Source organism: Tachypleus tridentatus, chromosome 4, assembly GCF_004210375.1.
Source record: "Tachypleus tridentatus isolate NWPU-2018 chromosome 4, ASM421037v1, whole genome shotgun sequence".
NCBI lineage: Eukaryota > Metazoa > Arthropoda > Merostomata > Xiphosura > Limulidae > Tachypleus > Tachypleus tridentatus.
In genome coordinates this window covers 60,087,418-60,112,195 of record NC_134828.1, presented here as the reverse complement: position 1 = coordinate 60,112,195, position 24,778 = coordinate 60,087,418, and the positions used below count along the sequence as shown (strand labels likewise).

Below are 24,778 nucleotides of genomic sequence, written 5' to 3'. Positions count from 1 at the left end.
TCACGTAATCGTTACTTTGAGTGGCAGCAAGTCAAAGTGGATCACACCAACAATATCCCACCTAACGCTTAACAACTTTCCTAGGGTAGAAGTCCACTTTGGGCTGCGTTTTAGCCAGTTTACTTGCACTGAGACATTGTCTGCGGCGCTTAACATTTTATCTCCAGTCACTAACCTGTCCAAAACAGGTGAGTTACGTTCACGAGGGTGCAAATGTCCGCTCTTGCTCTAAGGTTGGCTTCTGTCATATCATGGGGGATCCATTTTCCAAGTTTTGACACCTTTCCAAGCTGTTGCAGATGACTGTGAACTGTTGAATGAGTTGAATTAAGCTTCTGTTCTAGTTCTTCAACTGTTACAGCACAATCTTCATCGAGTGCAACCAGCAGCAAGAAATCATTAAACTCAACGAGACGAACTGAACGTGGCGCATCACTTTAGCTGTAGTCACCTGATCTTAACTTCTGAAACCACCTTCAACATTTTCTTTCATTGAGAAAGTCCTCACCATAAACACCTTGAATGTTTCGTGTAGTTTCTGCTGCACTGTTGCCTTTTTTTAAACTCATAAAGTATTATATGACTAATGTGATCCTCAAACACATCCATCTTCATAAGGGTTTATTTGATTAATGATCTGACAAAGTGAAGTTGGGCTAGTTTCTTTTACTTGTCTGAACATTTTTATACATGTCCTACTGCATATTTTAGTCATTAAAGCCTTCTACAAAGACAGGAATGACGATGCACTTTCTGTATTAAAGTTTCGGGCAGTACTAATGGGATGATCTGATATTTGAATGATGAGCATTGTACGTAGAATAAGCATTTGGAGCTTAAATATTTTGTGTGTAGACTTATGTATAAAGCAGTCCGTTTTAGAACGATGTAAACTGTATACTTTATGACGTGTAGGCGACACCCAACTGTTGTAAAGAGTTTCTAAAGTAAGTTTAGAATTTGTACCTTTCTGAAACAATAAACAAATACAAATGAACCATCACAGCGCAGGTTACTTATAAAAGTGCTCAGAATAATTAATATAACACAGTGAAATGTTTTGTTTCTCGCGTTGAAATAGTTCTCACATTCAATAATTTGTTTTTCTGCGAATCATTAACGACTCATCTCATGTAAAAGTCATGTATGGAAGTTACTTGAGATAAGAATCTTATCTCATGAGGAAATCCTGAACTATATGTTTATTACGTCCTTGTACTCTATAAAATGGTATTCGACATGCTTAGTTTATCATTCTGCTATTTGCTTTTGTTTCAAAAATATGTTTTAAGAGAAAGAGAGACGTTTGTCTCATTATTAGATGGCCATGGAACACGAAATAGACATTATCAGATATTTTTGCCGGGTTTATTACACAGCGAAATGAAAAAAAATGGAGAATAAAATAGTGACAATTAAACGTCATTCAACAAAATGGAGATCGATAGTTTATATATATTTTCCAAAATGAGTTAACTCCGAGAAGAAAAACAGATGTTGAATTTAATATTTCATTTCCACCAACTAAGAACACATTGTAGCTTCGTTAATAAAACATTGTCTGAGTTATTTACAATTTCTATTTAATTAAGAACTATTGCAGCTTCTTAAAAATGTTGAACTTTTGGAGTATTTTCTTTGTTTGTATTTTTCACTGATAAGAAGGATTTGGATTTTGCCTTGTTTGTTTTTTAATTTTGCGCAAAGCTACACAAGGGTTATCTGCACCAGTCGTACGTATTTTAAGGATGTAAGACAGAAAAACAGCTAGTCACCGCCGACTCTTTCTAACCGAAGATTCTTAAAAAAAAACAACTAAAAACAATGTCCACTGGCAACATTAAGCATTAGATCCATTTTGATGGCCCGGTATGGCCAGGTGATTAAAGCATTTAACTCGTAATTCGAGGGTTGCGGGTTCGAATCCTCGTCACACTGAACATGCTCGTCCGTTTAGCCGTGGGGCGTTATAATGTGACAGTCGATTCACTATACGTTTGTAAAATAGTAGCCCAAGAGTTGGCGGTGGGTGGTGATGACTAGCTGCCTTCCCTCTAGTCTTACACTACTAAATTAGAAATTAGGGACGGCTAGCGCAGATAGCCCTCTTGTTGCTTTGCGCGAATTCAAAACAAACTAAACCAATTCATTTTGATACCAGCAAATTTTTATGTTAATTATTATCAATAACGAGTTTTCGTTAATTCGTAGAATAAAAATCAATGCTATCTTGCTGAATGATTCTTAGTATCTGTTGCTATAACTTTTTACTTTGCTTGTAGAATAACGATGGATTCTCAGAGATAGCCAAATATGGAATGAAATATAATATTCGATGTTCTACATCATTGGTTTTGCTTTAACTTATAAAAATATAGTATTTTAGTACATTAATTATGAGAATGTCATAAAAATGAGTGAAATAATGAGATAATTAAGAACTCCGTTTTCAAACACTTTCCTTGGTTTATAAAATATCTTTCCAACTCGTTTATTTTTGAACTCGTTGTTAATTTAGAATTGTCCTCTGATAGGACTGCGGTAAGTCTTTGGATTTATAATGCTAAAATCACAGGTTCGATTCCCCCTCGGTGAATACAGTAGGAAACCTGCTGCGGCTTTGTTATCACGGAACTCTTATTTGGGATTTTTAAAATTATAATTAAGCTAAGTTATGAGACCTTTGTACGAAATAATACGCAATTACATTGTTTTATTTTCTTTTACACATAGTGCTCAAATTGTTAAATTATTTCTTTTATAAGATATGATAAATGAAGAGATTGGAATAAATTGAGAACTGTATAAAAAATGCATATTTTTGTTTGAAAATTGTGATTTACCATTCGTGATCAGAGATGTTCGTTAGTAATAATACTATATGAAGGAATTGTGTATATCTCTAATAGTATATCACATTATATACAGACTTAAAACAGTCATGTTTATGACATCGTTTCCTTTTACATTTGTTGTTAAAAATAGGATAAATATATTTGACAATAAGACATTCACTTTTAAATCAATAGGTATAAAAGATTAATTTCTGTAAATCGTTATTCACGTTTATTCGTTCAGAGTAAAAATAAAAGACCAAGCATCGATATATGAGTGACAGTTTATTTCATACGCCTAAGCAAATTAGCTTAGGTAGTGTGTGTAATTCGTACATTTCCTTATAAAGGAAAAGAATACCATCCTTTTCATTACAATAATTCTATGTTTTTGTTACATTAAAAATATTTTAAATACATACACTATAAACATACTTTGCAGCACTGTCTTTCAAATGAACCTCATCCTAATACTTACACTCGTTTTAACCATGCACAAGATCTTACTCCTATTTAAAGCACAAATATCACAACTTCAATGAGGAGTTTTCCTACATTTGTTACGCCACAAATCATTCATTTCACAAAACAATACTGTTTGTAACCATGCACATTTCAACTTTGTGAAACTTATGAAAAATCATAATTTTAATTTCTATTTCTGATTCCAGTATATCATATAAAATAATGAGGAAAATATTTTCATATCAAATGTTTTCTCCCAAATATAAATTCTGGATTATTGAGAACATGTGAAACTTACGATAAATTCAGAATATTAAATTTAACACCGTGTAAAATATTAATAGCCTCTTAGGAGGTGTAATTAGAAGATTAATAATTATCCACTTCTATAAAAATATGCAATTTACTGACAACCTGCAATAACCAAACCTTAGTTTTAAAATCTTGTATTATACACAAATGGTAAACAATTATGCAAAAAGAAAACTACTACTTTTTATTTTCTAAGATAGGGTGAAACATGTACAGGTCTCACTTTCATGCTTAACTGCATTTTCATTTCAATTACAGATCTCAAACCAGAGGTTAAATCTAAAGTTTCATAGCTTCACCAGTTTAGGTGTTTTAAACCTATATTGTTTTAAAATCAATAATCATTTATATTGAAGTATATTTTGGCATTTTTATATAATACTTAACTAAACTATCTAATTAATCTTATTTTGTAGAAATATTTCATTTTTTCAAAATTTATAGGTTTTCTGAGTAACGAGGTAGCTTTTTTTTCTCGCTAGCTGCTAAGAAGATATTTTCTCTAAGATTTCTAAGTCATAAAGCACGGTGTAAGTCTTCTATTTAACTGACAGGTGACTATTCATCTATTTATATTTATGTTGCATTTTTTAAAGAAAAGTTTCAGGCATCTGAATCTACACATTCTGATCCTTATTTTTAAAACTACTTATATATATTAACAGTAAACAGACCAACATACATATTAACTTTACTTGACATGCTGAAGTTTACAAACCAAAGATTAATACCCCAATATGTCACACTGCTTTAACTGACCTTTAACGAACCATACGGTCATTTCACCGGGAAAAATATCTGATATAGGTACCATATAAATAAAGCCTTTTTGTTTATCGGCAAACTAATGTTGAAACGAGTTAAACAAAATACAAGATTAAATACTGTGCTTTACGTTATAAAATGGCAAATTCCAATTCATAAACGGTATACAGACATGTTTACAAAACTGAGAGGTAGACGTGGCCAGCTTCGTCTGTTGAAGAAATCGATCCCACCACACAGAGCGATTTAAAAGACGACCTCCAATATGTAGCCATAACTGTTGAGACAAAGACAAACACATCGTTAAGGAAAGTACATTTGCATGAGATAAAATAAATATTAAATTGTATAATAAAGGTAAATCTTTATCCTTAAAATTTATATCTGACAACATCTGATAAATTATTTGAATGTTTAGGTAGATTTGTCAGAATCTAGTTTCATAGTTCTATGAACTGTATTGTAAAGACGTATCGCCATGCTGGGGGCATTTTCAATAACAGGACGTGTATATGTTTTTTATACCTTAAGAATGTCGTCTCTCCATGTACCCTCGTCATTATAGTTACACCTTTAATTTACTAACTCTTCGTCACTGATGCGCTAATATAATAATATGTTAATACCAGGTTACTTTGGAGTTGTACTAGGAATTTGTCTGATGTTGCTATCTGGAGTAGGGTTGGAGTCCTTCTAATGATATTTCAGATTTGGTTTTGCTTGTTTTGATTGATTTAGTGAAACGTATTACTTTGGTTTATTACAGAATTATATTGTTTCCTTTAATATTGGTTGAAGGTTATATGCTGTTACGGAGTTTGTAGAACTGTTGCAAATGACAGTAGTTTGAATAATTTGGATCTATAAAAAGATGTGCTGACATACATGACAAAAAAGTATGGGGATAACTACCCCTCCTTGATTGACGCCATCTTTAGGAGGGAAACACTCAAAGAGAGTGTTCTCCATATTTACTTTTATCTTCCTATTATTTAGAAAGTTGGACAATCAGCGAATAATTAGCTCCTCGCAGAAGCCACAGTTTGTACATTTGGTATCTAAGACTGTTGTGACATACATTGTTAAATGCATTCTCAGCATCGAAAACACAGGGGACAGTGTAACTATTTGTTTTTCTCTTTTGTTGTTGAAGCTGTCTTTTATAATTATTGCTTCAGTAAGGCGAATTAAATCATCGATTGTTAGAATGGATTTGTGAAAGCTGTTTCGAATTTCTGATAATTTTATATACCAGAAGACTTTTACTGATACTTTTGCCCTAGTCTTCCCTCAACTGGTCAGACTGAGAGGTTCTGTGATTTTCTAGATCATTCGTCGATTTTGCTTCTTAGCGGTTGGTATATATTCTGATTATGGTGACAAAGCTGTGGTGTGTTCGTATAATGTTTGAGGCCTCTTTCTTAATAATATTCTTTGTATTCTATCTTCTAATATTTTATTGTTGTTTGCAATTTCAGGTACAGTGACAAAATGTATTAATTTTGATTGTGAAGCCATGTCATGTTTGTCTTGTTTACTATCTTATGTAGTGTGGTTTTTCTTGTGAATGTCATCACGTATGAGTGTTTATTGTTTTCGATGTACTTACAAGCTATTGTCCATTTTATGATCATCAAATGTCTTAACTGTTTTCTTCACGCGTTTTTGAAAGTAAGTATATTCTGTAAATTTGTGTAAACTAGTGTATTACATTTCAAACATTAATGATTTTGGATCCAATAGTTTAGTGGATCTGTTTCATTATTTACTTGTGGGCAACAGATATCTCAGTTTTCATACCTTAGTTTTCACTTCATTTCTTATTTGGTTTCTTATTGTTTCTTGGTAGTTCGGACTTCTTGTAATCATATAAAGTGTTATTAGCTTTATTCTTCCTTTATCTTTCTGTTGAGTGATTATTTATGACATTTTTACACTTGGAAAGTTGGATTGTGTGTTTTAAATGGTATGGAGGTGTTATCTGTGTTTATCAGGCATCCAGTAATTGTACTACATTATTGGTCTATTTGTGACTCACAGTTTGTTTGTTCATTATTTTGTCTGGCAGTTTAAAGTTTAATGCCTCGCGATATTTTTTACCTTTTTATAATTAATTGTTTTAATATTTTAAAAGGTTTTGATTTGGTTTGAGACCAAAGGCACCGCATGTCGGAAAATAATCGCAGTTACAATCATCTCCTACATTTAATAATATGAAGTTATTATAAATAGTTGATGAACACATACACTGAATACAACTTCTGTGAAAACAGTACATTCTACTCGTTCAATAGAAGGGCGTTTGCTCTCTCTACGTATCCTAAAGGTAATTTGCTATTCTCATTTGTTGTTTGACATTAAATACTATATTTTTGCTATTTATTCTACCTATGAATGTATGTTTGTTACTATGATTTTTAATGCTTGACAACAATGTCGTATCTACCACAGTTTGCTAGAAGGTAAGTAGTATAATTCAGCTACTATTCTAAATACAGTTATTATTAGTTTAATAAAACACGTTTTACTAACAACGTTCATTTTCATAAAATCATAAATCCCCGTTTTGGAAAATTCATGTTTTTTTCTATATAATCCCCCTGTGGCACAACGGTACGTTTGCGGACCGCGAGAAATCGGATTTCGATACCTGTGGTGGGCAGACACCTCACAGTGTAGCTTTGCGGTTAATTTTAAATATTCACTTCTCTATCTAACCTGAGTATTGTCTTATCCATAGGTTATGATATACTGCTAAGTTTCTCTTATAAAAATGATATCTGTTTTGTATCATCATGTGTAGAATTATTAGTATTATTTATTGTGTGAGCAAGTAGTTAATAAAATACTAGATAGGATTTTCGGAACGAAATTTGCAATGGAGTTTTTGTTCGAATTATTATAATTAACATTATGTTTCTGGTGTTGTTAAGTTTGCTTATTTCCTAAATAAAATCATCAAACATATTAATGGATGCTTTCATTGTATCTAAGTGGTCTTCTATAGTACTATTGGTTTGTTTTGGGTGGTTGTTCTGTACATATATCGCAGCCCTTGTTTTCACGACATGCTACTTGTGAGATGCATGCTCGTTTCGTTAGCTTTCTTCTGATTGTCGGTGTTGGACATCGGTAGTAATGGAGGTTTATTTCTTTTTAATACTTCTGTATTGTAATGTATGCATTCATTGGTTGTACTGCTGTCGTTTATTTATTTTGTAACTACATATTACTTACAGTTATTTTTACTTCTTTATATTTTTTACAAACTTTACTGTTCGCACAGTGTCCGTCCTTGTAATCCATGGGCACTGCGTAATCTTAAGGTTATCACCACATCCCATACATCTTGTTTAAGATCTGTACTCCGCCGCAATGTGCTCATATCTTAGTTGTAAAACTGTGTTACTGTGACAGCTAAAGTCTTTGCTTCTTTTACGCTATATCTTTGATTCCACAGTATACCATTGTGCACACACGTTTGTAGGTTTTCTGTGGTCTCTACTGTAACTTTGATAAGAATGTGATTGTTTTAGTTAGTGATGGCCCAGTTCTTTTTATTTTGGTACCGATCAAAAAAGCTCTAGAAGTATTCAAAATTTTCCTTTTAATTTATTGTATCTTTCCTGTAGCAATTTCCCTGTCTGAGCATACGTAGCACTAATGACGTGAAAACATGATAGGAATCACATAGCACTAACCTAAATATAATCATTGTGAAAAACAAAAACTAATAACGGAAGCTAACATAACCCCTGGTGTGTTTTCAATTTAATTTGCAAGGTAGACTATTAATTCTCACAGTCTCATTGTTAACGGGTACAGGCTTATAATTTGTAACCTCCTGGTATATTGCTTCAAAGAAATCAACTCTTCCTGAGGACGGAATTGCATGAACGACTCAAGAAGCAGCAGCTTTTCAAAAGAACGATAATTATGTTACTATGATTACATTCATTAAATGACAACTTTCCAAGAACACGTGTGATATATATAAACGTGATCTTGCTTATGTTATTTTTTCTGAAGCTGTTTCTACGAAGTGGAGAGAAATAGGACCACATCTCCCCACCACGTACAGTAAAATGAACCAAAGCGTAAAGCCGACACAATACGTAAAAAGCCAAGCGTCAGTTTTATTTAGTTTTCCAGCACAGAGTAAATTAAAACACTTATTTTTTGACGAAATTTTAAAACAGATGATAAGAGTAAACCATAAAAGAAATCACTAGAGTATTTCTAACAGTCAATAAGTTCATTTTAGTGTGCTCTGACTGTTACGCAGTGCCTCTTTACGTTAGTTTTTTAGTTAGTTTGTTTTGAATTTCGTGCACAGCTACACGAGGGCTATCTGTGCTAGCCGTCCCTAATTTAGCAGTGTAAGACTAGAGGGAAAGCAGCTAGTCATCACTACCCACCTCCAACTCTTGGGCTACTCTTTTACCAACGAATAGTGGGATTGACCGTTACATTACAGCGCCCCACGGCTGAAATGGGGAGCATGTTTGGTGCGACAGGGATTCGAACCCGTGATCCTCAAATTACGAGTCGAACGCCTTAACCCACTTGGCCATGCTGGGCCAGATTTTATAGAGGCTTCAATAAGTTGACTGATATAAGTTCATAGGAAAAAGTTTCGATAATTCCATTGGTTGATGTCTAGAAATATGTTCAACACTTATTTATCCATTTGAGGTGGGGAAAGGCGAAAGAGTGATACCCACTTTTTGTAAATGTTTGGAGTGAGAATAAACTCCTTTTGCCCTTTTTTTTGAAATCCCCGTCTCACCAAACATGCTCGCCCTTTTATCCGTGGGGGCGTTTTATGTGACGACCAATCCACTATTCGTTGGTAAAAGAGTAGCCCAAGAGTTGGCGGTAGGTGGTGATGACTAGCTCTTTCCTCTAATCTTACACTATTAAATTAGGGACGGCTAGCGCAGATAGCCCTCGTGTAGCTTTGTGCGAAATTCAAAACAAACCAAACCCACTTTTTTATCGCATCAGTTATTAGTTTAAACTCACACTTCACACATTATAATAAACCCGATTACTTTCTCCTGTTTCTTAAACTTTGATTTTTATTACCCTGGCGCTTCGTATCATGAAAATACAACAAAACTGACAGCTACAGTATAAGTGTTTAGAAAATAATTTTTATTATGTTACGAAAAAAGAATTGCTAAAAGTACATAGTGTGATAGTATAATCAGACTCAAAGAATAGTTTCATTTATTACGTTCAATTTGCAACTATTAAGAACACTTTAAATAATCAAAATTTAGGTTTTTTATCATTTTTAAACAACAGCAAATAGCTGTTGATCAGTGTCTTAACCGACACAAAAATAGAAAGATACATTAAAGATATGTAGATATTGGAATCACAGGTCTCACATAAGCGCGAATAAAGAAAATCAAAAGCTTTATGCACACACATAAGCATAATCTAATAAAAACTTTTGAAAACGATTTATTTTCACGATTAACAACATTTTTGTTGAAATTATTTGCCACAACTTCTATATGTACACACACATACATAAATATATCTTGCACAAAATCAAACTGACATCTTCGCCGAATCAACAATCTTAAAATTTGTAGCGGAATATTTTTTTCTAAAGAAAACTGAATTTCTCCTATGTCACTAAGATCACTATATTACACAACATTTTTTTTTAAGTTCGTGCAAACCTACACGAGAATTATCTGCACTAGCCGGACCTAATTTATCAGTGTAAGACTACAGGGAATGCAGCTAGTCATCACCACCCACCGCCAACTCTTGGGCTACTCTTTTACCAGCGAATAGTGGGATTGACCGTCACATTATAACACCTCCACGGCTGAAAGGGCGAGCATGTTTGGTGTGACGGGGATTCGAACCCTGACCCTCTGATTACGAGTCGAACGCCTTAACCCACCTGGCCACACAACATTATGAAGCAAAATATTACTGGTTATTAATTACGTTCATTAACATTCTTTATGATACTGTGTTATATTGGACTATGGTGTGTGTTTACGGGTACTTTTCGCTCACAGCTGTTTCAGAGAATAGACTAACACTTCACAGTAGTATAACTTAAGCGTAGATGAATTTTCATCATACTTAACTGTATGTGAATTCTTGAATATACTTAACTCAAGTGCAGATGAATGCTTCAGTATACTTAACTCAAATGTAGGCGAATTCTTCAACGTAATTAACTGATATTTTGTTTCATTGCCATTAGCGTAAACTTCCTGTTTCTAAACTACGTTTTACTGCCTCAAGACACCTTTTCTTGCGAAATTCGGCTGCGTAGTAATATAATTGCTGTTTACTTGATGAAGACCAGATGAAGTATACAGACATATGTAATACGTCCGTTTACGTATGGTGATGACTATTTTATGACAGTAGAATGGTCTACAAAATAGCTTTCGATCAGAATAAGTTATGTTGTTAGAGCGAAACTTAAATTTTTAGTTATTTTGGCGATTTAAAGCGTAAATACAGACGCACACACATATATATATATATATTAGGTTGAGGAATAATTCGTGAGCGTTTTTAAATAATTTCATTCAAGCATTACATGCAAGACTATACAATACTCCAATGCATGAACACATTACACCCAAAACATTTATGATACTTTATTTCATGTAATACCTAGGTATTTAGTATGCATTGTTTTAAACGAAATTGCAAGAAATTAAATGCGAAAAGCAGATGGTGTCGAAAATGCTCGATTTTGTCCACTTGACATTCCATTTAATGAGCTGAAAATGAAAGCAAAAATTAAAGACATATGAAAATCAAACACACCATCTATTAGAGCAAAAAATTATCTACCAAATGACATGAAATATTTTGCGAAAGCGTTTCATTTATGAATATATTTTTTTAACTTGAAAAAACGCTCACGAATTATTCCTCAACCCAATATATAAGGTACAGCAACAGGTTCGTAATCAGATTAAGTGCTGAATTACATTTTGTACTTACTTTAAGATGTTTAGTTAATATAGATATACAAACACATAAATCGTATAAGAAAGTGATATAATAAATTATTTTATTAGATTTCTCAAGTGTAGCTATCTCTAAGATTCTGAGAATACTTGGATTTTGTTTAGAAAGCTACACAATGAACTATCTGTGTTATGCTCGCCGCGGGTGCAGAAACTCCAAATTTTAACGTTATAAGCCATTAAGGTTGTCGCTCAGTCACCCGAGGGCGCGTGGACTTGGAAATTCCAGATGTTAAATTGAGCGGCGCAATAAAAAAGAAAAGAAAAGAGGAATAGTATGAAACCATTGAAAGACTACTGTCATGAACCTATGACTCTTGAGAAGGTAATTTCATGAACATGTGATACATTAAAGCTGAATTTCAAGTAATAGTACATCTATAACAAATTCTCATAATCTGCCACCTTCTCAAAACAAAACATGGAAACGGGACTTGTAAATGCTCATGATGCGATCTTGAATATACTGTTAAACCAACACACAAACATATAGGTACAGGTATCGTGAATTATTTATAGATCGTACCTGAAATTATTTTTTGTTGATATTTAAGAGCTTTATAAAGCTGTTCTGCTGTTTAATACTCAACAAAATAAAAGACTCTTCTCGATATTATTCATATAAACATGTCCCCTGTTGTTGATTTATATGTAACAGAACAGTACATAAAGAGCTATGCAGTTAAAAGTATTTCTTTATGAAACACGGCCATACCAATAAAGAGAAAACCTAATAAACCTGTGACTAAAATTCTAGAGACCATGACATGGATACCATTTATATTTTAACGACTGCTTCTTTTTAATTTTCGAGCATAGCATAACAACAAATAGCATTATGCCAGAGACAACAGGGTTTACGTGTTAAAAAATATGTCTCAATCTTCCAACCTAAATGACGTATCTCATCTATAATCTTTCTCGGCCCAGTATAATTATTGCATAAAATTCCAACGACGAAAGCTCTTGATGATGGAAAACTTGTTGAAAGTGTTAAGTTACACTAAACACAGGGCCTGAAGAAATGAAAACCAGGCAAAATATCAGATATCTTTACCCCAAGAATAATTTTCCGGAAAGTTCCTGGAACTCTCACTAACATGGAAACGTGAAATAATTAAAAAAATGTAAATCATCAACACGGACTTGATATAATCTGCTAATTGAACTGTAAAACATTGCCTGTAAGGCCGTAACTTCTTCTCTTCCTCTCAGTTTCTCTGCCATCCATCAGACTAAAAACTCTACGAACGCTAGAATACGTAGAACTATCTTCTCAAACAGCAGCTGTTAGTTAATCTTTTTTACTACACTTCTTTCTCAGCTGAAGTTTTAACACTGTTCCGTTCCTGCCATCACCTTGTTATCAGTAATCTGCAACCAGCGAACTTTAACAAAGTAATGCTTATACCATTAGTCAATGAAGCCTTTATGAATTTCAAAAGTCATAAATATATATGACTGGAGTTTCAACTGGCATTTATTATACACTGTTCGTTGAAACGCCACTTCACTCACATCAACGATAATCTACAATACGAATGCTTTTAATTTGTTTGTTTGTTTGTTTTTGGAATTTCGCACAAAGCTACTCGAGGGCTATCTATGCTAGCCGTCCCTAATTTAGCAGTGTAAGACTAGAGGGAAGGCAGCTAGTCATCATCACCCACCGCCAACTCTTGGGCTACTCTTTTACCAACGAATAGTGGGATTGACCGTCACATTATAACGCCCCCACGGCTGGGAGGACGAGGATGTTTGGCGCGACCCTCTGATTAGGAGTCGCACGCCTTGCGCGCTAGGCCATGCCAGGCCACGAATGCTTTTAAACAATAATGGTATGACGGTACGCCTGTTTAATGCATAATTTTATTGGTTGTTTCGATACTTATCACATAAGATTATGGTCGTATTTTTACTGACACTCATTTATGTCCTCTAGTTTCTCGTTACAATGTTTCTTATTTGTCTCTCCAGTGTAAACTGCGACTAAGCATGATATTCTTTATTTCATGGTATACGAAATTTTATGATAAAATGTAAACTGGATCAAAATTCTATCTCAAAAAATGAATCACTTTTCTCCGAATTTAAAAATTTGAAATTGATATTTAAATTTTTGCATGATTCATTTCACTTTGATTTAGGAGATTTCAGTAAGGAAATTACATCTTTTTGTCTTTGGATAAATGTGGATTTGAAGCCGAGATGCTTACCATACAAAGTGTAGAACACAAAAGATAAATAAAAATGTTCTAACAGAGAGATGTGGCTCAGTATTCTGATAAATGAGAGTATTTCAAATTTAAAGATAGCAATTTCAAAATTATTTTCCATATTTGAATCCACATGGATGTGTATGTCAACATTTTCTACGCTAGATTTTCTCAAGTCTAGATACAGATCTCAGTTTACTGGCATAAATTTAGAGGTAGAGCTAAGATACTCATTGAGCATATATATTAAGTCAAATTTCACGAAACTTGTTCATGAAAACCCCCATCTATTTTCACATTGAAGGTTAGTTGAAATGCAACTGTTTTGATTAAACTAATGTCTTTCTTATTCATTTTTTAATTGTGTGGCCAACGTTGCTTTCATTAGCTACAGTTGTGGCCACTATGAAAAATAAGTTGCCCACTCCTGCACTACAGTAAGCAACAGGTAATCGGATTTAGGGTTATCGAATGTTCGACTAATCTCGCCTGGTTTTACTTGAGGGTCTGTAAGGAACGTTTACAGCAAGACCCTGGTAAATATCTCTATCCACCACAGTAATAAACGCCTGTAGTTTTTTTAGTTTAAACTTGAATTTAAGAAATGTTCGCCCGAACTAAACTCAACAATAGATTTCGAGGTTTAGTACAAAAGTCACAACTACTTCACACGCTTCGCTGTGTAAATTAAAAAACATATTCCATGAATTTATTTTAAAATATACACGTAGTAATTAAGCCTTCTCACAACCAAGGCATTGTTGACCGTTGTTATCTGCGTACTTCATTCTTAACTGTAGTCTTTATATTAGTTGATATGTTAGAAATTTTTATCAAAGTCTTAAAGCTACAATATTAGCATGCAATGTCAGAAACGGATATAGACAGTTCTTGTGTATGTTAGTAAAGTGAATTCAAATAAAGTAATAAAAGAAATAATTCAAGAAAAAAAAAATGTTAAAATCAACAATGCTATTCATTCTTTCCTCAAAATTTAATTGTAAATAAATAAAATTTACTTCCTCAATATGATTCACAGTTTAACAGTTGTTGTTTCTGAAAATTGATAATTTATATATCGCCTATACCATAACTATGTCTGCCATTCTTCAACCGGTCTGACGAGCTCTGTTTTGTTTATTTGAATATTTTGCAAAGCTACATGAGGGCTATCTGCGCTAGCCGTCATTAATTTACACCACACACCACCACTTCCTGAGCTACTCTTTTACCAATGAATAGCGAGATTGACCATCACGTAATAACGCCTCCATTGCTGAAAGGGCGAGGATATTTGGTGTGACAGGATTCGAACCCGCGACTATCAGATTACGATTCGAACGCCCTAACCACCTCGCCATGTCGGGCCGTGATGAGCTCTGGTATTTGAAAAAAAGGCTTCGTCAGCACTAAATATGACAGATGTAGAGTGACTGACATATTATTCTTTATTTTCACTTATAATACATAGAAATAAATAACATTTTCATTAACTGTATAAAAAACTTAACGAGTTTTTTATCATTCCATTAATACATAAATTTCTAACTTCGGAATATTCCGTAGCTCGTGTATTACAGCCACCCTGACATGTTTCTGCAGAACTACGGATAAGTTAATACATGATATGATTTCGTATTCTCAAGACGGCCGGTATGAGTATTAAAACTTTAATTAAAATATAGTACAGAACAACGTTTCAATCTTCTTCGGTCATCTTCGGGTTAACAAAGACTGTTTGTAACTGACCGTTACCCGTTTCCTGCAATCACGATATGTCATTTCCATACTCACTTATGATACATTGACTTATGGTAATATATATATACATTTTATAGTTATATTTCTAATTCCTGTAACTTTATCAAAAAGATTAAAACTACACAAGTTTGATATTTTACAAAAGTGCATTTTGCGCCTAATTCCAAATTTGTTATATACACAAGACAAGTTTGAGAACATCCATGTACACAGACATCCACTTCTTTCTCACATCATATAAACAAATATAAATACCAACCTTACATTCAAACCAATATCAACTGACCAAACGGATTGTAACAGTGACTTATATAGGTGCATATGCGTTACTATAATTTTAGCCATGTTTTTTTGCAATGTAAATGCTGAATTGTTAAACTGTGAAATAACTCCCTTGATTCAGAAGACGCATTTCATTTCTAATACTTTCACAACTTATCCAATATTTTTCAGTACCGTGAATGCCATTTTTACATAATCTTATATTTCCTGTTTACATGTACTTCGTTATCTGTCAACACGTATTATTTTCGATACTTTTTGCGTTGGAACTCCTAAGCACATGATGGTGTTTATTGAAAATAACCCAGAATTAACAACTTAGCCTTCTATGCATTCTTCTTCGCTTCAAATATGCTTCACTAATTCACTGCGTACTATAAACACACGATATCAAATCTCGTCACGACATAACTCGCGTTGCAGGACTCATTTGTGTAAAATTATTTCTAAATAACTTTTTTTTCACGATTCGGTCTTGTTTTATTTTTGGATGATGTTTTTGGAAGAATATCACTTGTTCTGGATATTCTACTCCCTACTACGTTTTAGTAAAAGTTAGTAATAATATGAAAATTGAGTTAACGTATGATAAAAAGTAGTAATAAAATTAATTTGAAAAAGAAAGCACTTACACTTAATCAAAGAATAACTAAGAACAGTTAAGGATACAAGCTAAGGATCAAATATTAAAGAAACCACATAAAACAGCAATTACAAATGGAAAAGCAATGACATAACACTAAAATAAGGAAACACATTTAACACATATAGATAGAAAACAATGAGCAGAAATAAACTCATATACGAAGAGTGGATAACAGAATCAACAGGGATGGAATGATTGTTTGTTTTTGAATTTCGCACAAAGCTACTCGAGAGCTATTTGCGCTAGCCGTCCCTAACTTAGCAGTGTAAGACTACAGGGAAGGGAGCTAGTCATCACTAACTCTTAGGCTACTCTTTTACCAACGAATAGCGGGATTGATCGTAACTTTATAACGCCCTCGCGGCTGAAAAGGCGAGCATGTTTGGTGCGACGGGGATGCAAACTCGCGACCCTCAGATTACGGATCGCACGCCTTAACCCACCTGGCCATGCGGGGCCTCAAATAATTTTACATTGTTAAGATTAGTATATGGATATAGAAGTAACCTAAAATCTCCTGAGCTCGTCGAATCTCGTGAGATATTATTGGAATTATAATGGTGAATAACATACTATACTTGAACTCTTGCTTATATGATACTGAAAAACGGTTTTTAGTATGTGATGTGCAACTCCCATCTTCGCGAAAATTTTATCTTACGTGCACGTAGATTTGCAATAGCGGTCATGATTTTCCCGTTCCACCTTCTTTTCCCGTTAGAAAGTACTTCATTTTATCATTCTTAGGGTGGGATATGACGTCGTGAGACGTCACACGCGGATATAATGCACTGGTGCCATTTATAAAACTATAATAGTACTGAATTTTGTATGTCCATGTAAATACTTCGCAGGGTATGGATGGATTTTCACCAAATGTGGTGTGAAGGTTCTTTATTAGGTGCATGGAGAAAAAACATGCAAAATTTCAATTCTGTAGTTTGTGGTTTTTATTAGTACTTTTGCGGGGTTTTTTACCACTACTTCGCCCCATCTTGATGGACGGACCTTCACTAAATGTGGCGTGAAGGTTTGTTAGATCCTTGCAAATTTACGATTTCACATTTCTTGTTTTAATGTTATCATAGGCGTTATCGTTTTTTTTATTACATACAAAGGAAATAACTTTTCATTTACTAATATAACTTTTCATTAATCATAGATTTTCATAATTTCCGTCCAGGGTAAGGGTGCTCCAGCTAGCATCACTAATACAAGGTTATCCAACTGATGAAACATTGCATTCTAATGATTATAAATAAGGAAAATACGTTAAATTGGTTATATTCATTAATTGTTTCATACATAGTTCTCATTCATCTAAGTAGATTCTTTTGATCAGAAACTGGGATTAATACGGTCGGACAAAAGTAGTAACATTTAACCAAACCTAATAAATAAATATAATGATATTTCTTTGATAAAATTTGCTCACCTAATTAACAAACCATTACTGCAGAGATAAAGATCAGTTGTACACAGCAGATAAAATCCAAATAATAAATATAAACAAATTATGAAAAATAACGGAAATATTAGTCTAATAAGGCAACTTCTTAAGTATTTTCTTTTTCATAAACTGCTCATTAAATAAACCTAAAGAGAGTTAATATTCTTTTGATGATCAAATTGTGGGCCTAAACTAATTTTTAAATATTTAAATCATTTTCAAAAGTCAATAAATCTTAAGATGCGTCCCTCCTAAAACAAAAAAACAAAACGCATCAAATATTTTTGTAATATAACCAAAAGCCTAGAAAGCCAGAAACATATGACGTTAAAGAGAAATAAAAGTTTAGGTTTATAGAGCCAAGACTATAGTAATATATATCCCCAAACTGCAATAATATTTCTTCAACAAATTAGAAAATTATAACTAAAAAATTTACACAGGAATAACGAAAAAGATCGTAGCAAATCCGTCTTTATGATTTGCCTCTCCTTAGTTTAGCACCTACTTAATAAAAAAACTACAGCAGTAAAAGAACTAAAAATAATAGCGTGTTTAGTTAAACCGCGGGACTTGATCCATTAGTTACTTATTCAGTATAACCAACTTTAAGAATCCTCACCATCCACTTAACCAGCGTAATAGCCCATTGGCAACTCTAAAATAAACAATTTTCAAACTGTGTGTAAACACTTTCCCGCGTTTTCTTTTTCACAAGTAGCGTTTGAACACTTGTTTGGATTTAACTTGCACGTGGAAGTACGCGATGAATCTGGTCACGAGTTTAACCAACACGAATAAAATAATTTATCTTGCAACAATCTTCTATTTAATTAATTGACTTAATACTACATCGCTAATGATGAGATGAAATAACCAAAGTAACCTAAAAACCTACCTCACAAATGTGAGGTTATGAAAAATCATAACAAAAATGCTGAACTTAATAAAAAAAAAGTACAAATTCAAAATTCTTTCTAGAAAATATTTTAAGAATATAAAATCGGGTCGCTTACCATCTTGCCATTTCTTCTGTTTTAATTTGTTTATACTTTTACATAAACCCGCCAGATGTTCATAATTTTAAGTCTCAAAAGAACTTTAAACACACTAGACATGTGTATATATTTGAAGATTTTCCTTTTTAAACAGTAATTTATGCGATATCCTATTTAGTTTTCACACATATCTGTGACATAAAATACTTTTTGTTGCTGAATCTCTCATAAACTTTCGATGGTAATTCTTATAATAAACATAATTGTTCTTTTTAGGCACCAAAACAGGATAAATACTTATTGAAACCACAGACTGAAAATTGTACAGTGAAATATTGATAATGCTCTAAGTTAGAACCTTTAATCAGACGTCGGACATGCTTTGATTAGGCATGGTACGCAAGCATATTGTGTGCTTTGTTAATTTATTCAAACGATCTTAAATATAACTTAGAGTTTCATCGTTACACTGGTAATCACTGTGTTTAATTTTACATTTTTCAAACATCAATATCGCTACTTGTATAATGCCATAAACCTCTGGCATTTATACACATATTTTCATGAGGCAAAAAAACTATTATGTGATAAAATGTCTAAAATACATGTTGCAAAGGAAAGTTTACTAAACACACTAACGCTACGCAACATTCTTGAAAAATTCTCACTTCACTTTTGTGATGTTAACATGTAGTTCAACTTCGCAATAACACACCAATGGTGTTCAACCTTTTATTATTATTATTGTTTGAAATTTCGCTCAAAGCTACACGAGGGCTATTTGCTCTAATCGTTCCTAATTTATCAGTGTAAGACTAGATGGAAGAGAGCTCCTCATCACCACCCACCGTCAACTCTTAGACCACTCTTTTACAAACGAATAATGGAATTCACGGTCATGTTATAACGTTTCCACTGCTGAAAGGGCGAGCATCTTTGGTGTAACAGGGATTCGAACCTGCGACCCTCAGATTGGTTGTCAAGTGCCCTAACCACCTGGCCATGCCAGGCCTGACGTTTAATGTTATACTTTATCGAATTATAGTATTAAAATATATATTGAACCGAGTTACTAATTAACTTTGTCCTGATTTTAGACCCTCATCGGCTCAGCGGTAAGCCCAAAAAATTACAATGCCAAAACCCTGGTTCCGATATATGTTGTGGGGGAAACACATTCTTAAACTTTGCGCTTAACGTCAAGCAAACAATTCATAATTTAAATTCTTACAGTTCACAGTTCATATTGGATGACTGAAATTATTGTTTAAAATTACCATAACTAATTTCACTTTATTTTACTTTTTACATTTCCAATCGAAATTTAGAAGACATGACTTTTACTTAGAATATGTTCTGAGTTCTTACAACTTAAGAAAACTTCATCTCAGTGTTTATTTTCCTCGAATTTTCTTCAAGATTAGACTGAATACTTTAAAATCCGTAATTTGCTGATATTCTTTTACCGATAAAAATGTTTACACTATTGATTAACTTATGAAACAAAATATACAAACTTTTCTTACCGAAAATAAATTATCATTATAAGCTTCAAAACTATCGGTACACTTTGTATGTGAAAAAAATAATTTCAGATGAAATGCCGAATAAAATTGATGTTATATTTCTTAAACACTTCTTTTCACGGCCTACAACTTCTGTAGGTTTACAGATATTTACATAAACTGTGATGTTAAATATTATTTTACTTTGACTAAATCAAGTTGATACTTTCTCTACAAAGGATTGATCGTATTTTATTAAAACAACTTGTACATGGTGCCGCCAAATGTGCTTTAAAACAATAAGCGAACATGCTTAGCTTTTAAATATATTAAACTGTGGCACATTTAATAGTGCAATGACGTCAAAATACTTTGTGGTCACAGAAATATAAATAAAGAAATATTTATATAGGATACTGATCTGGGAGACACTTCGAGAGGATAAACCATACAAAAATACGAATTCGGAGAAACATAACGTGAAGAATGAGTATGACACAATTTTTCAATCCAAAATATTGTTTTAATTATGATGTGCACATATATAAGTTTTTCAGCCACACCCAGAAATTAACGTCTGTTATCACGGCGTATTTGCATTGTTTAAATAGATTTTAGAAAGCTCACAAGGTTATATATACAGTGGAAAGTCTGCGAAAAAAAATCGTCAAGATGTTTTTTCTAAGAATGGCTTGATTGTCCTTTGCAGAAGTCTCTCAGAACGTAAACAGTGGTGTTGGACAACACCACATATTCAGAGCCATCGACAATGTAAAACATTTTTTAAGGAGTGCACAAACTAGAATACGTTATTGTATTTCTCATGCTACTCTTGGTTTATTTGCCTTTACAAACTTCAAACTCTTGATCTTTTCAGATTTTAATAAACAGTTCGTGCTCCACATTTAAGAATTCTGCATCTAAACGTATCGTTTAAGTCGTATCTGGTGGTGATCTTTGATCCATAACGATTTCAGAGTTTCAATCCCTACTGGATAATAAAACTCATTACTTAACCAGGTAAGAATTGAAGTTTTAAGCAGTATCAAATTTCATTACACCAACTAGCTCATACGAAATCTGTACAAACAAAGATACTTAGCTAAGGATTGGTTCAAACAATTGTCATAATGTTAAGGCTACAGCTAGTTGTTTGAAAACATTTTGTACGTAAATCATTATTAATAATAATCGTTATTATAAGTTGTATCATTGTTTGTATATTAAAATATATTTGTTTTAAGAAAAAAACTATGAGTATCAAGTTCGTTGGCAGACATCATAAATTTGATATATCATTATATTTAATTAACTTCACAACTTATATCACAATTCAACTTAGTTTCAGGCTATTTGAAATAATTTGATTTGGTTCGTTTTGAATTTCGCGCAAAGCAACACAAGGGCTATCTGCGCTAGCCGTCCCTAATTTAGCAGTGTAAGACTAGAGGGAAGGTAGCTAGTCATCACCACCCACCGCAAACTCTTTTACCAACGAATCGTAGGATTGATTGTTACATTATAACGTCCCCACGGCTGAAAAGGCGAGCATTTTTAGTGTGACGAGGATTCGAACCCGCGACTTTCGGATTACGAATCGAGTGCCTTGACCACCTGGTTATGGTGAACCATTTGAAATTGTAATACGTCACGTGATAAATCGAAGACTCTTCAGAGATACATTATAGTACATTAACACCAAATATATCGTTAACAGTGAGGGTACTTGATCAATGAAACAGTGCATTCTTACAAATAAGGAAGTTTGAAGAGTATATTCAATTTTTGATGTTCATTCCTGATACTATTACTAGGTATTTCATAACGACGAGAAACCAACTTGAAGTAAAAATGTATTTTAAAGAAGGTTGGTGTGGGTATTAAAATTTTAATTAACATAATGTACAGAACAAATTTTCAACCTTCTTAGGTCATCTTCTGGTTAACATTATTACCACATATAGTTTTTAGTTCTGATTTGTGTAGGCAGATTGTTTTCATTACAAGTTAATATTAATTACAAACTAACTTTTTCAGCTATTCACCATTTACTTATTTGATGTATTTATATTACTATTTATCTTTACTATTTTTCTTTATTTCAGTGATTTTTAAGAATATTCAGTAGTCCCTACTGCAACAGACCAAGTCTTCCTTCTCAACGTGAAATTAAGATATCCCTAAGAATACTACTGGTTGTCAACGTTGTGATGGATAGCTATGGGAAAACACCCAACACATCAAGAGTACCTTGAGGCTAACAATGATGGTCATTTTCTCACTGATCGATTAGTATGGTCCTGTTGCCAGCTGCATGCTGCGTGGTAGGAAACACGGTTGCATTCTGTCCCGGTTTGTGCAAGGCAACCGTGACCTGAAAGTGGTTGCTATAGTAACATACGAATTTCCTGATATATTTTAAATAGTATAAAGATACGCATTTACGCGAACTATTTTCTACAGGGAACGACCTAAAGTCTGGCTCATACCTAAAGTACAGTTGAATAAAAACACAACATATCTGAATTTGTTCTTCAAACAATATACTGATTTTGTTTTCACCGTTTTAAAGAAATTTTACTTAAACTGAGTAAAAGTTAAAAACAGTTTACTCTTCGTCCACTGAAAGATGTTGAAGTTTGAAAAAGACGGACGTTTGAAGTAAAATATTAAGCACGCTTTACGCATTTTTTTATATCTATTTCATATAATAACTTATAGTCTATGAAAAGGAAACAATTTTAAAACTAGTTTATAACAGTGACTCTATAATCAAATCAAAAACTAAAACCTACCATTCAATGTTCGTTAATATGTTATATCCTTGCTTCGTTCTTGTCACCTTCTATAAAAACTACATGTTTTAAAGCAACTACAATTTATCATGATTAAAACAATAGTAAAATACCATAATTTCCACGTAATACATTTTAGTTGACCAGCCGATGACCGCAAGTGGCTTATTGTATTATCCTCTAATGTATTATCGAGCATAAAGTCTTCCCTGCCGAAACATAAACGTTCCATGTTAACTTTGATCCGTCGACATGGGAACTCTTCCGAGCCATCACAGTAGCATGTCCTGAGTTTTTCAGCTTTGTCCTGACGGTTAAGTATTGCCAAACTGTTATTGCAGCGGTGTGTGCACTTATAGCCACGGAACATTCCGTGGCACAGTTGGTTGTAGTACTCGAGAGCTGTTGAACACAGGAGGTCAGCTACACAGATCCAGTGAGCTACGGAACAAGATACGACAGCATCTACAGCTGTGGCTCGAATGACCTCCGGGCGACAGATCTCTACACGTTCTTTACTCAACAGGCAGAATTCAGATCCGTTACAGTTACACATCGTAAGTTCTTGTCCTTCAGGAGTACTAGTCAAAGATATCAATGCACGTTTACAGACAGTCGGACAACTTGAAACTTGACCAGCCAAAACACTAGCACAGTCAACCATGTAACTTCTAAGAGCCGTTCCGCAGCCCTCACGGTAAGCGCATTTTGTCTGAGCGTCTTCACAGATTTGATCAGCCAGAGTAAAGTCAATGGCAGGAAGTAGACTTACAACTGCAACAACTAAGACAGCCATAAAGTGCATGGCGAGCCCCTATCGACCAGCTACACTGATGTTCACCATCACTTTTGGCAGTTTCAATACTACTGGGTGAGCGAGACCACTGATGAACATCACGTTGTAATTTCACGTCTAATGTGTTCAATTAATGAAAACAAGCAAGTTTCTAGCTTCGATTTAAAGTACGAACTCATAACGCGTCTATCTAACGACTGTAACAATACTCTTCAACTACTTACGCGTATTAACGACACGCACTTCTCGTGACAGTACACTGACTATCTTTATTTACCCAAATAATGCTCCGCCTCAGTCACAAATATAGCCAATCACGACAACTGTTATCGTTTCATATCCAGGAAACACTTCCGATCATTCATCCCACGTGGTTTGTCTTTTTCGTTGGGCAGCATATGGAGGTCATTAATTTTAGCTGTCCAAGAAAGTTGTTTACGAAAGCAGCCGATTGCAGGACTCTAGCAAAGTAAGTTGTCATCGACTTTGAGGCTTCGAAGCGGCTCTCGCTGACAAGGTTCTCGCGCTGCGTGCCTTGAGACTACCCTGTGCACGTAATGAAGGGCGAGACGAATTGTAAACTAAACAATGTAGATTTTTTCCTAAGTCCTTTGACCTCTTGGTCAAACTATACTCACATTAATTAATTTATTAACGTTCAGAAGACTTAATAACGACCTTCGAAATTATTTCAAATATTCGCGCATCAAGGCACATAAATAATTGTACACAATTGACTTACGTAATGTTTAAACCACAATTACACAAAGTTTTTCACGTAATATGTAATGGTTTAAATAAATCGTGGCATATAGGCATAGCTGTATCCTTTATTGTAAATCAGTTGAAGGAATACAACGATTTCTCTATTTAATGTTCTAAATTACCAATAATATACACAACTGTTGCAATATTTAGTTTTCTAAGTGAT

At 33.7% G+C, this 24,778-nt stretch overlaps 1 protein-coding gene across 7 annotated transcripts in view; it reads right to left on the bottom strand.

The window, feature by feature from the left end:
• LOC143249225 (growth arrest-specific protein 1-like) overlaps window positions 1-24,280 on the bottom strand; it is a 45,186-nt gene extending 20,906 nt beyond the window's left edge. The window contains exons 1-2 of one of the 7 annotated variants that reach the window (XM_076498707.1): window positions 23,165-24,277; window positions 3,107-4,653 (exon numbers count right to left, since the gene is read on the bottom strand). In XM_076498707.1, the coding sequence (XP_076354822.1) occupies window positions 4,623-4,653; window positions 23,165-23,856 (723 nt within the window). In that variant the 5' untranslated portion in view covers window positions 23,857-24,277 and the 3' untranslated portion in view covers window positions 3,107-4,622. Of the gene's footprint in view, window positions 1-3,106; window positions 4,654-20,494; window positions 21,248-23,051 lie in introns of those variants that run through there. The other 6 variants (XM_076498706.1, XM_076498708.1, XM_076498704.1 and 3 more) reach the window with 6 other exon arrangements.
• Between the last annotated feature and the right edge of the window lie 498 nt (window positions 24,281-24,778).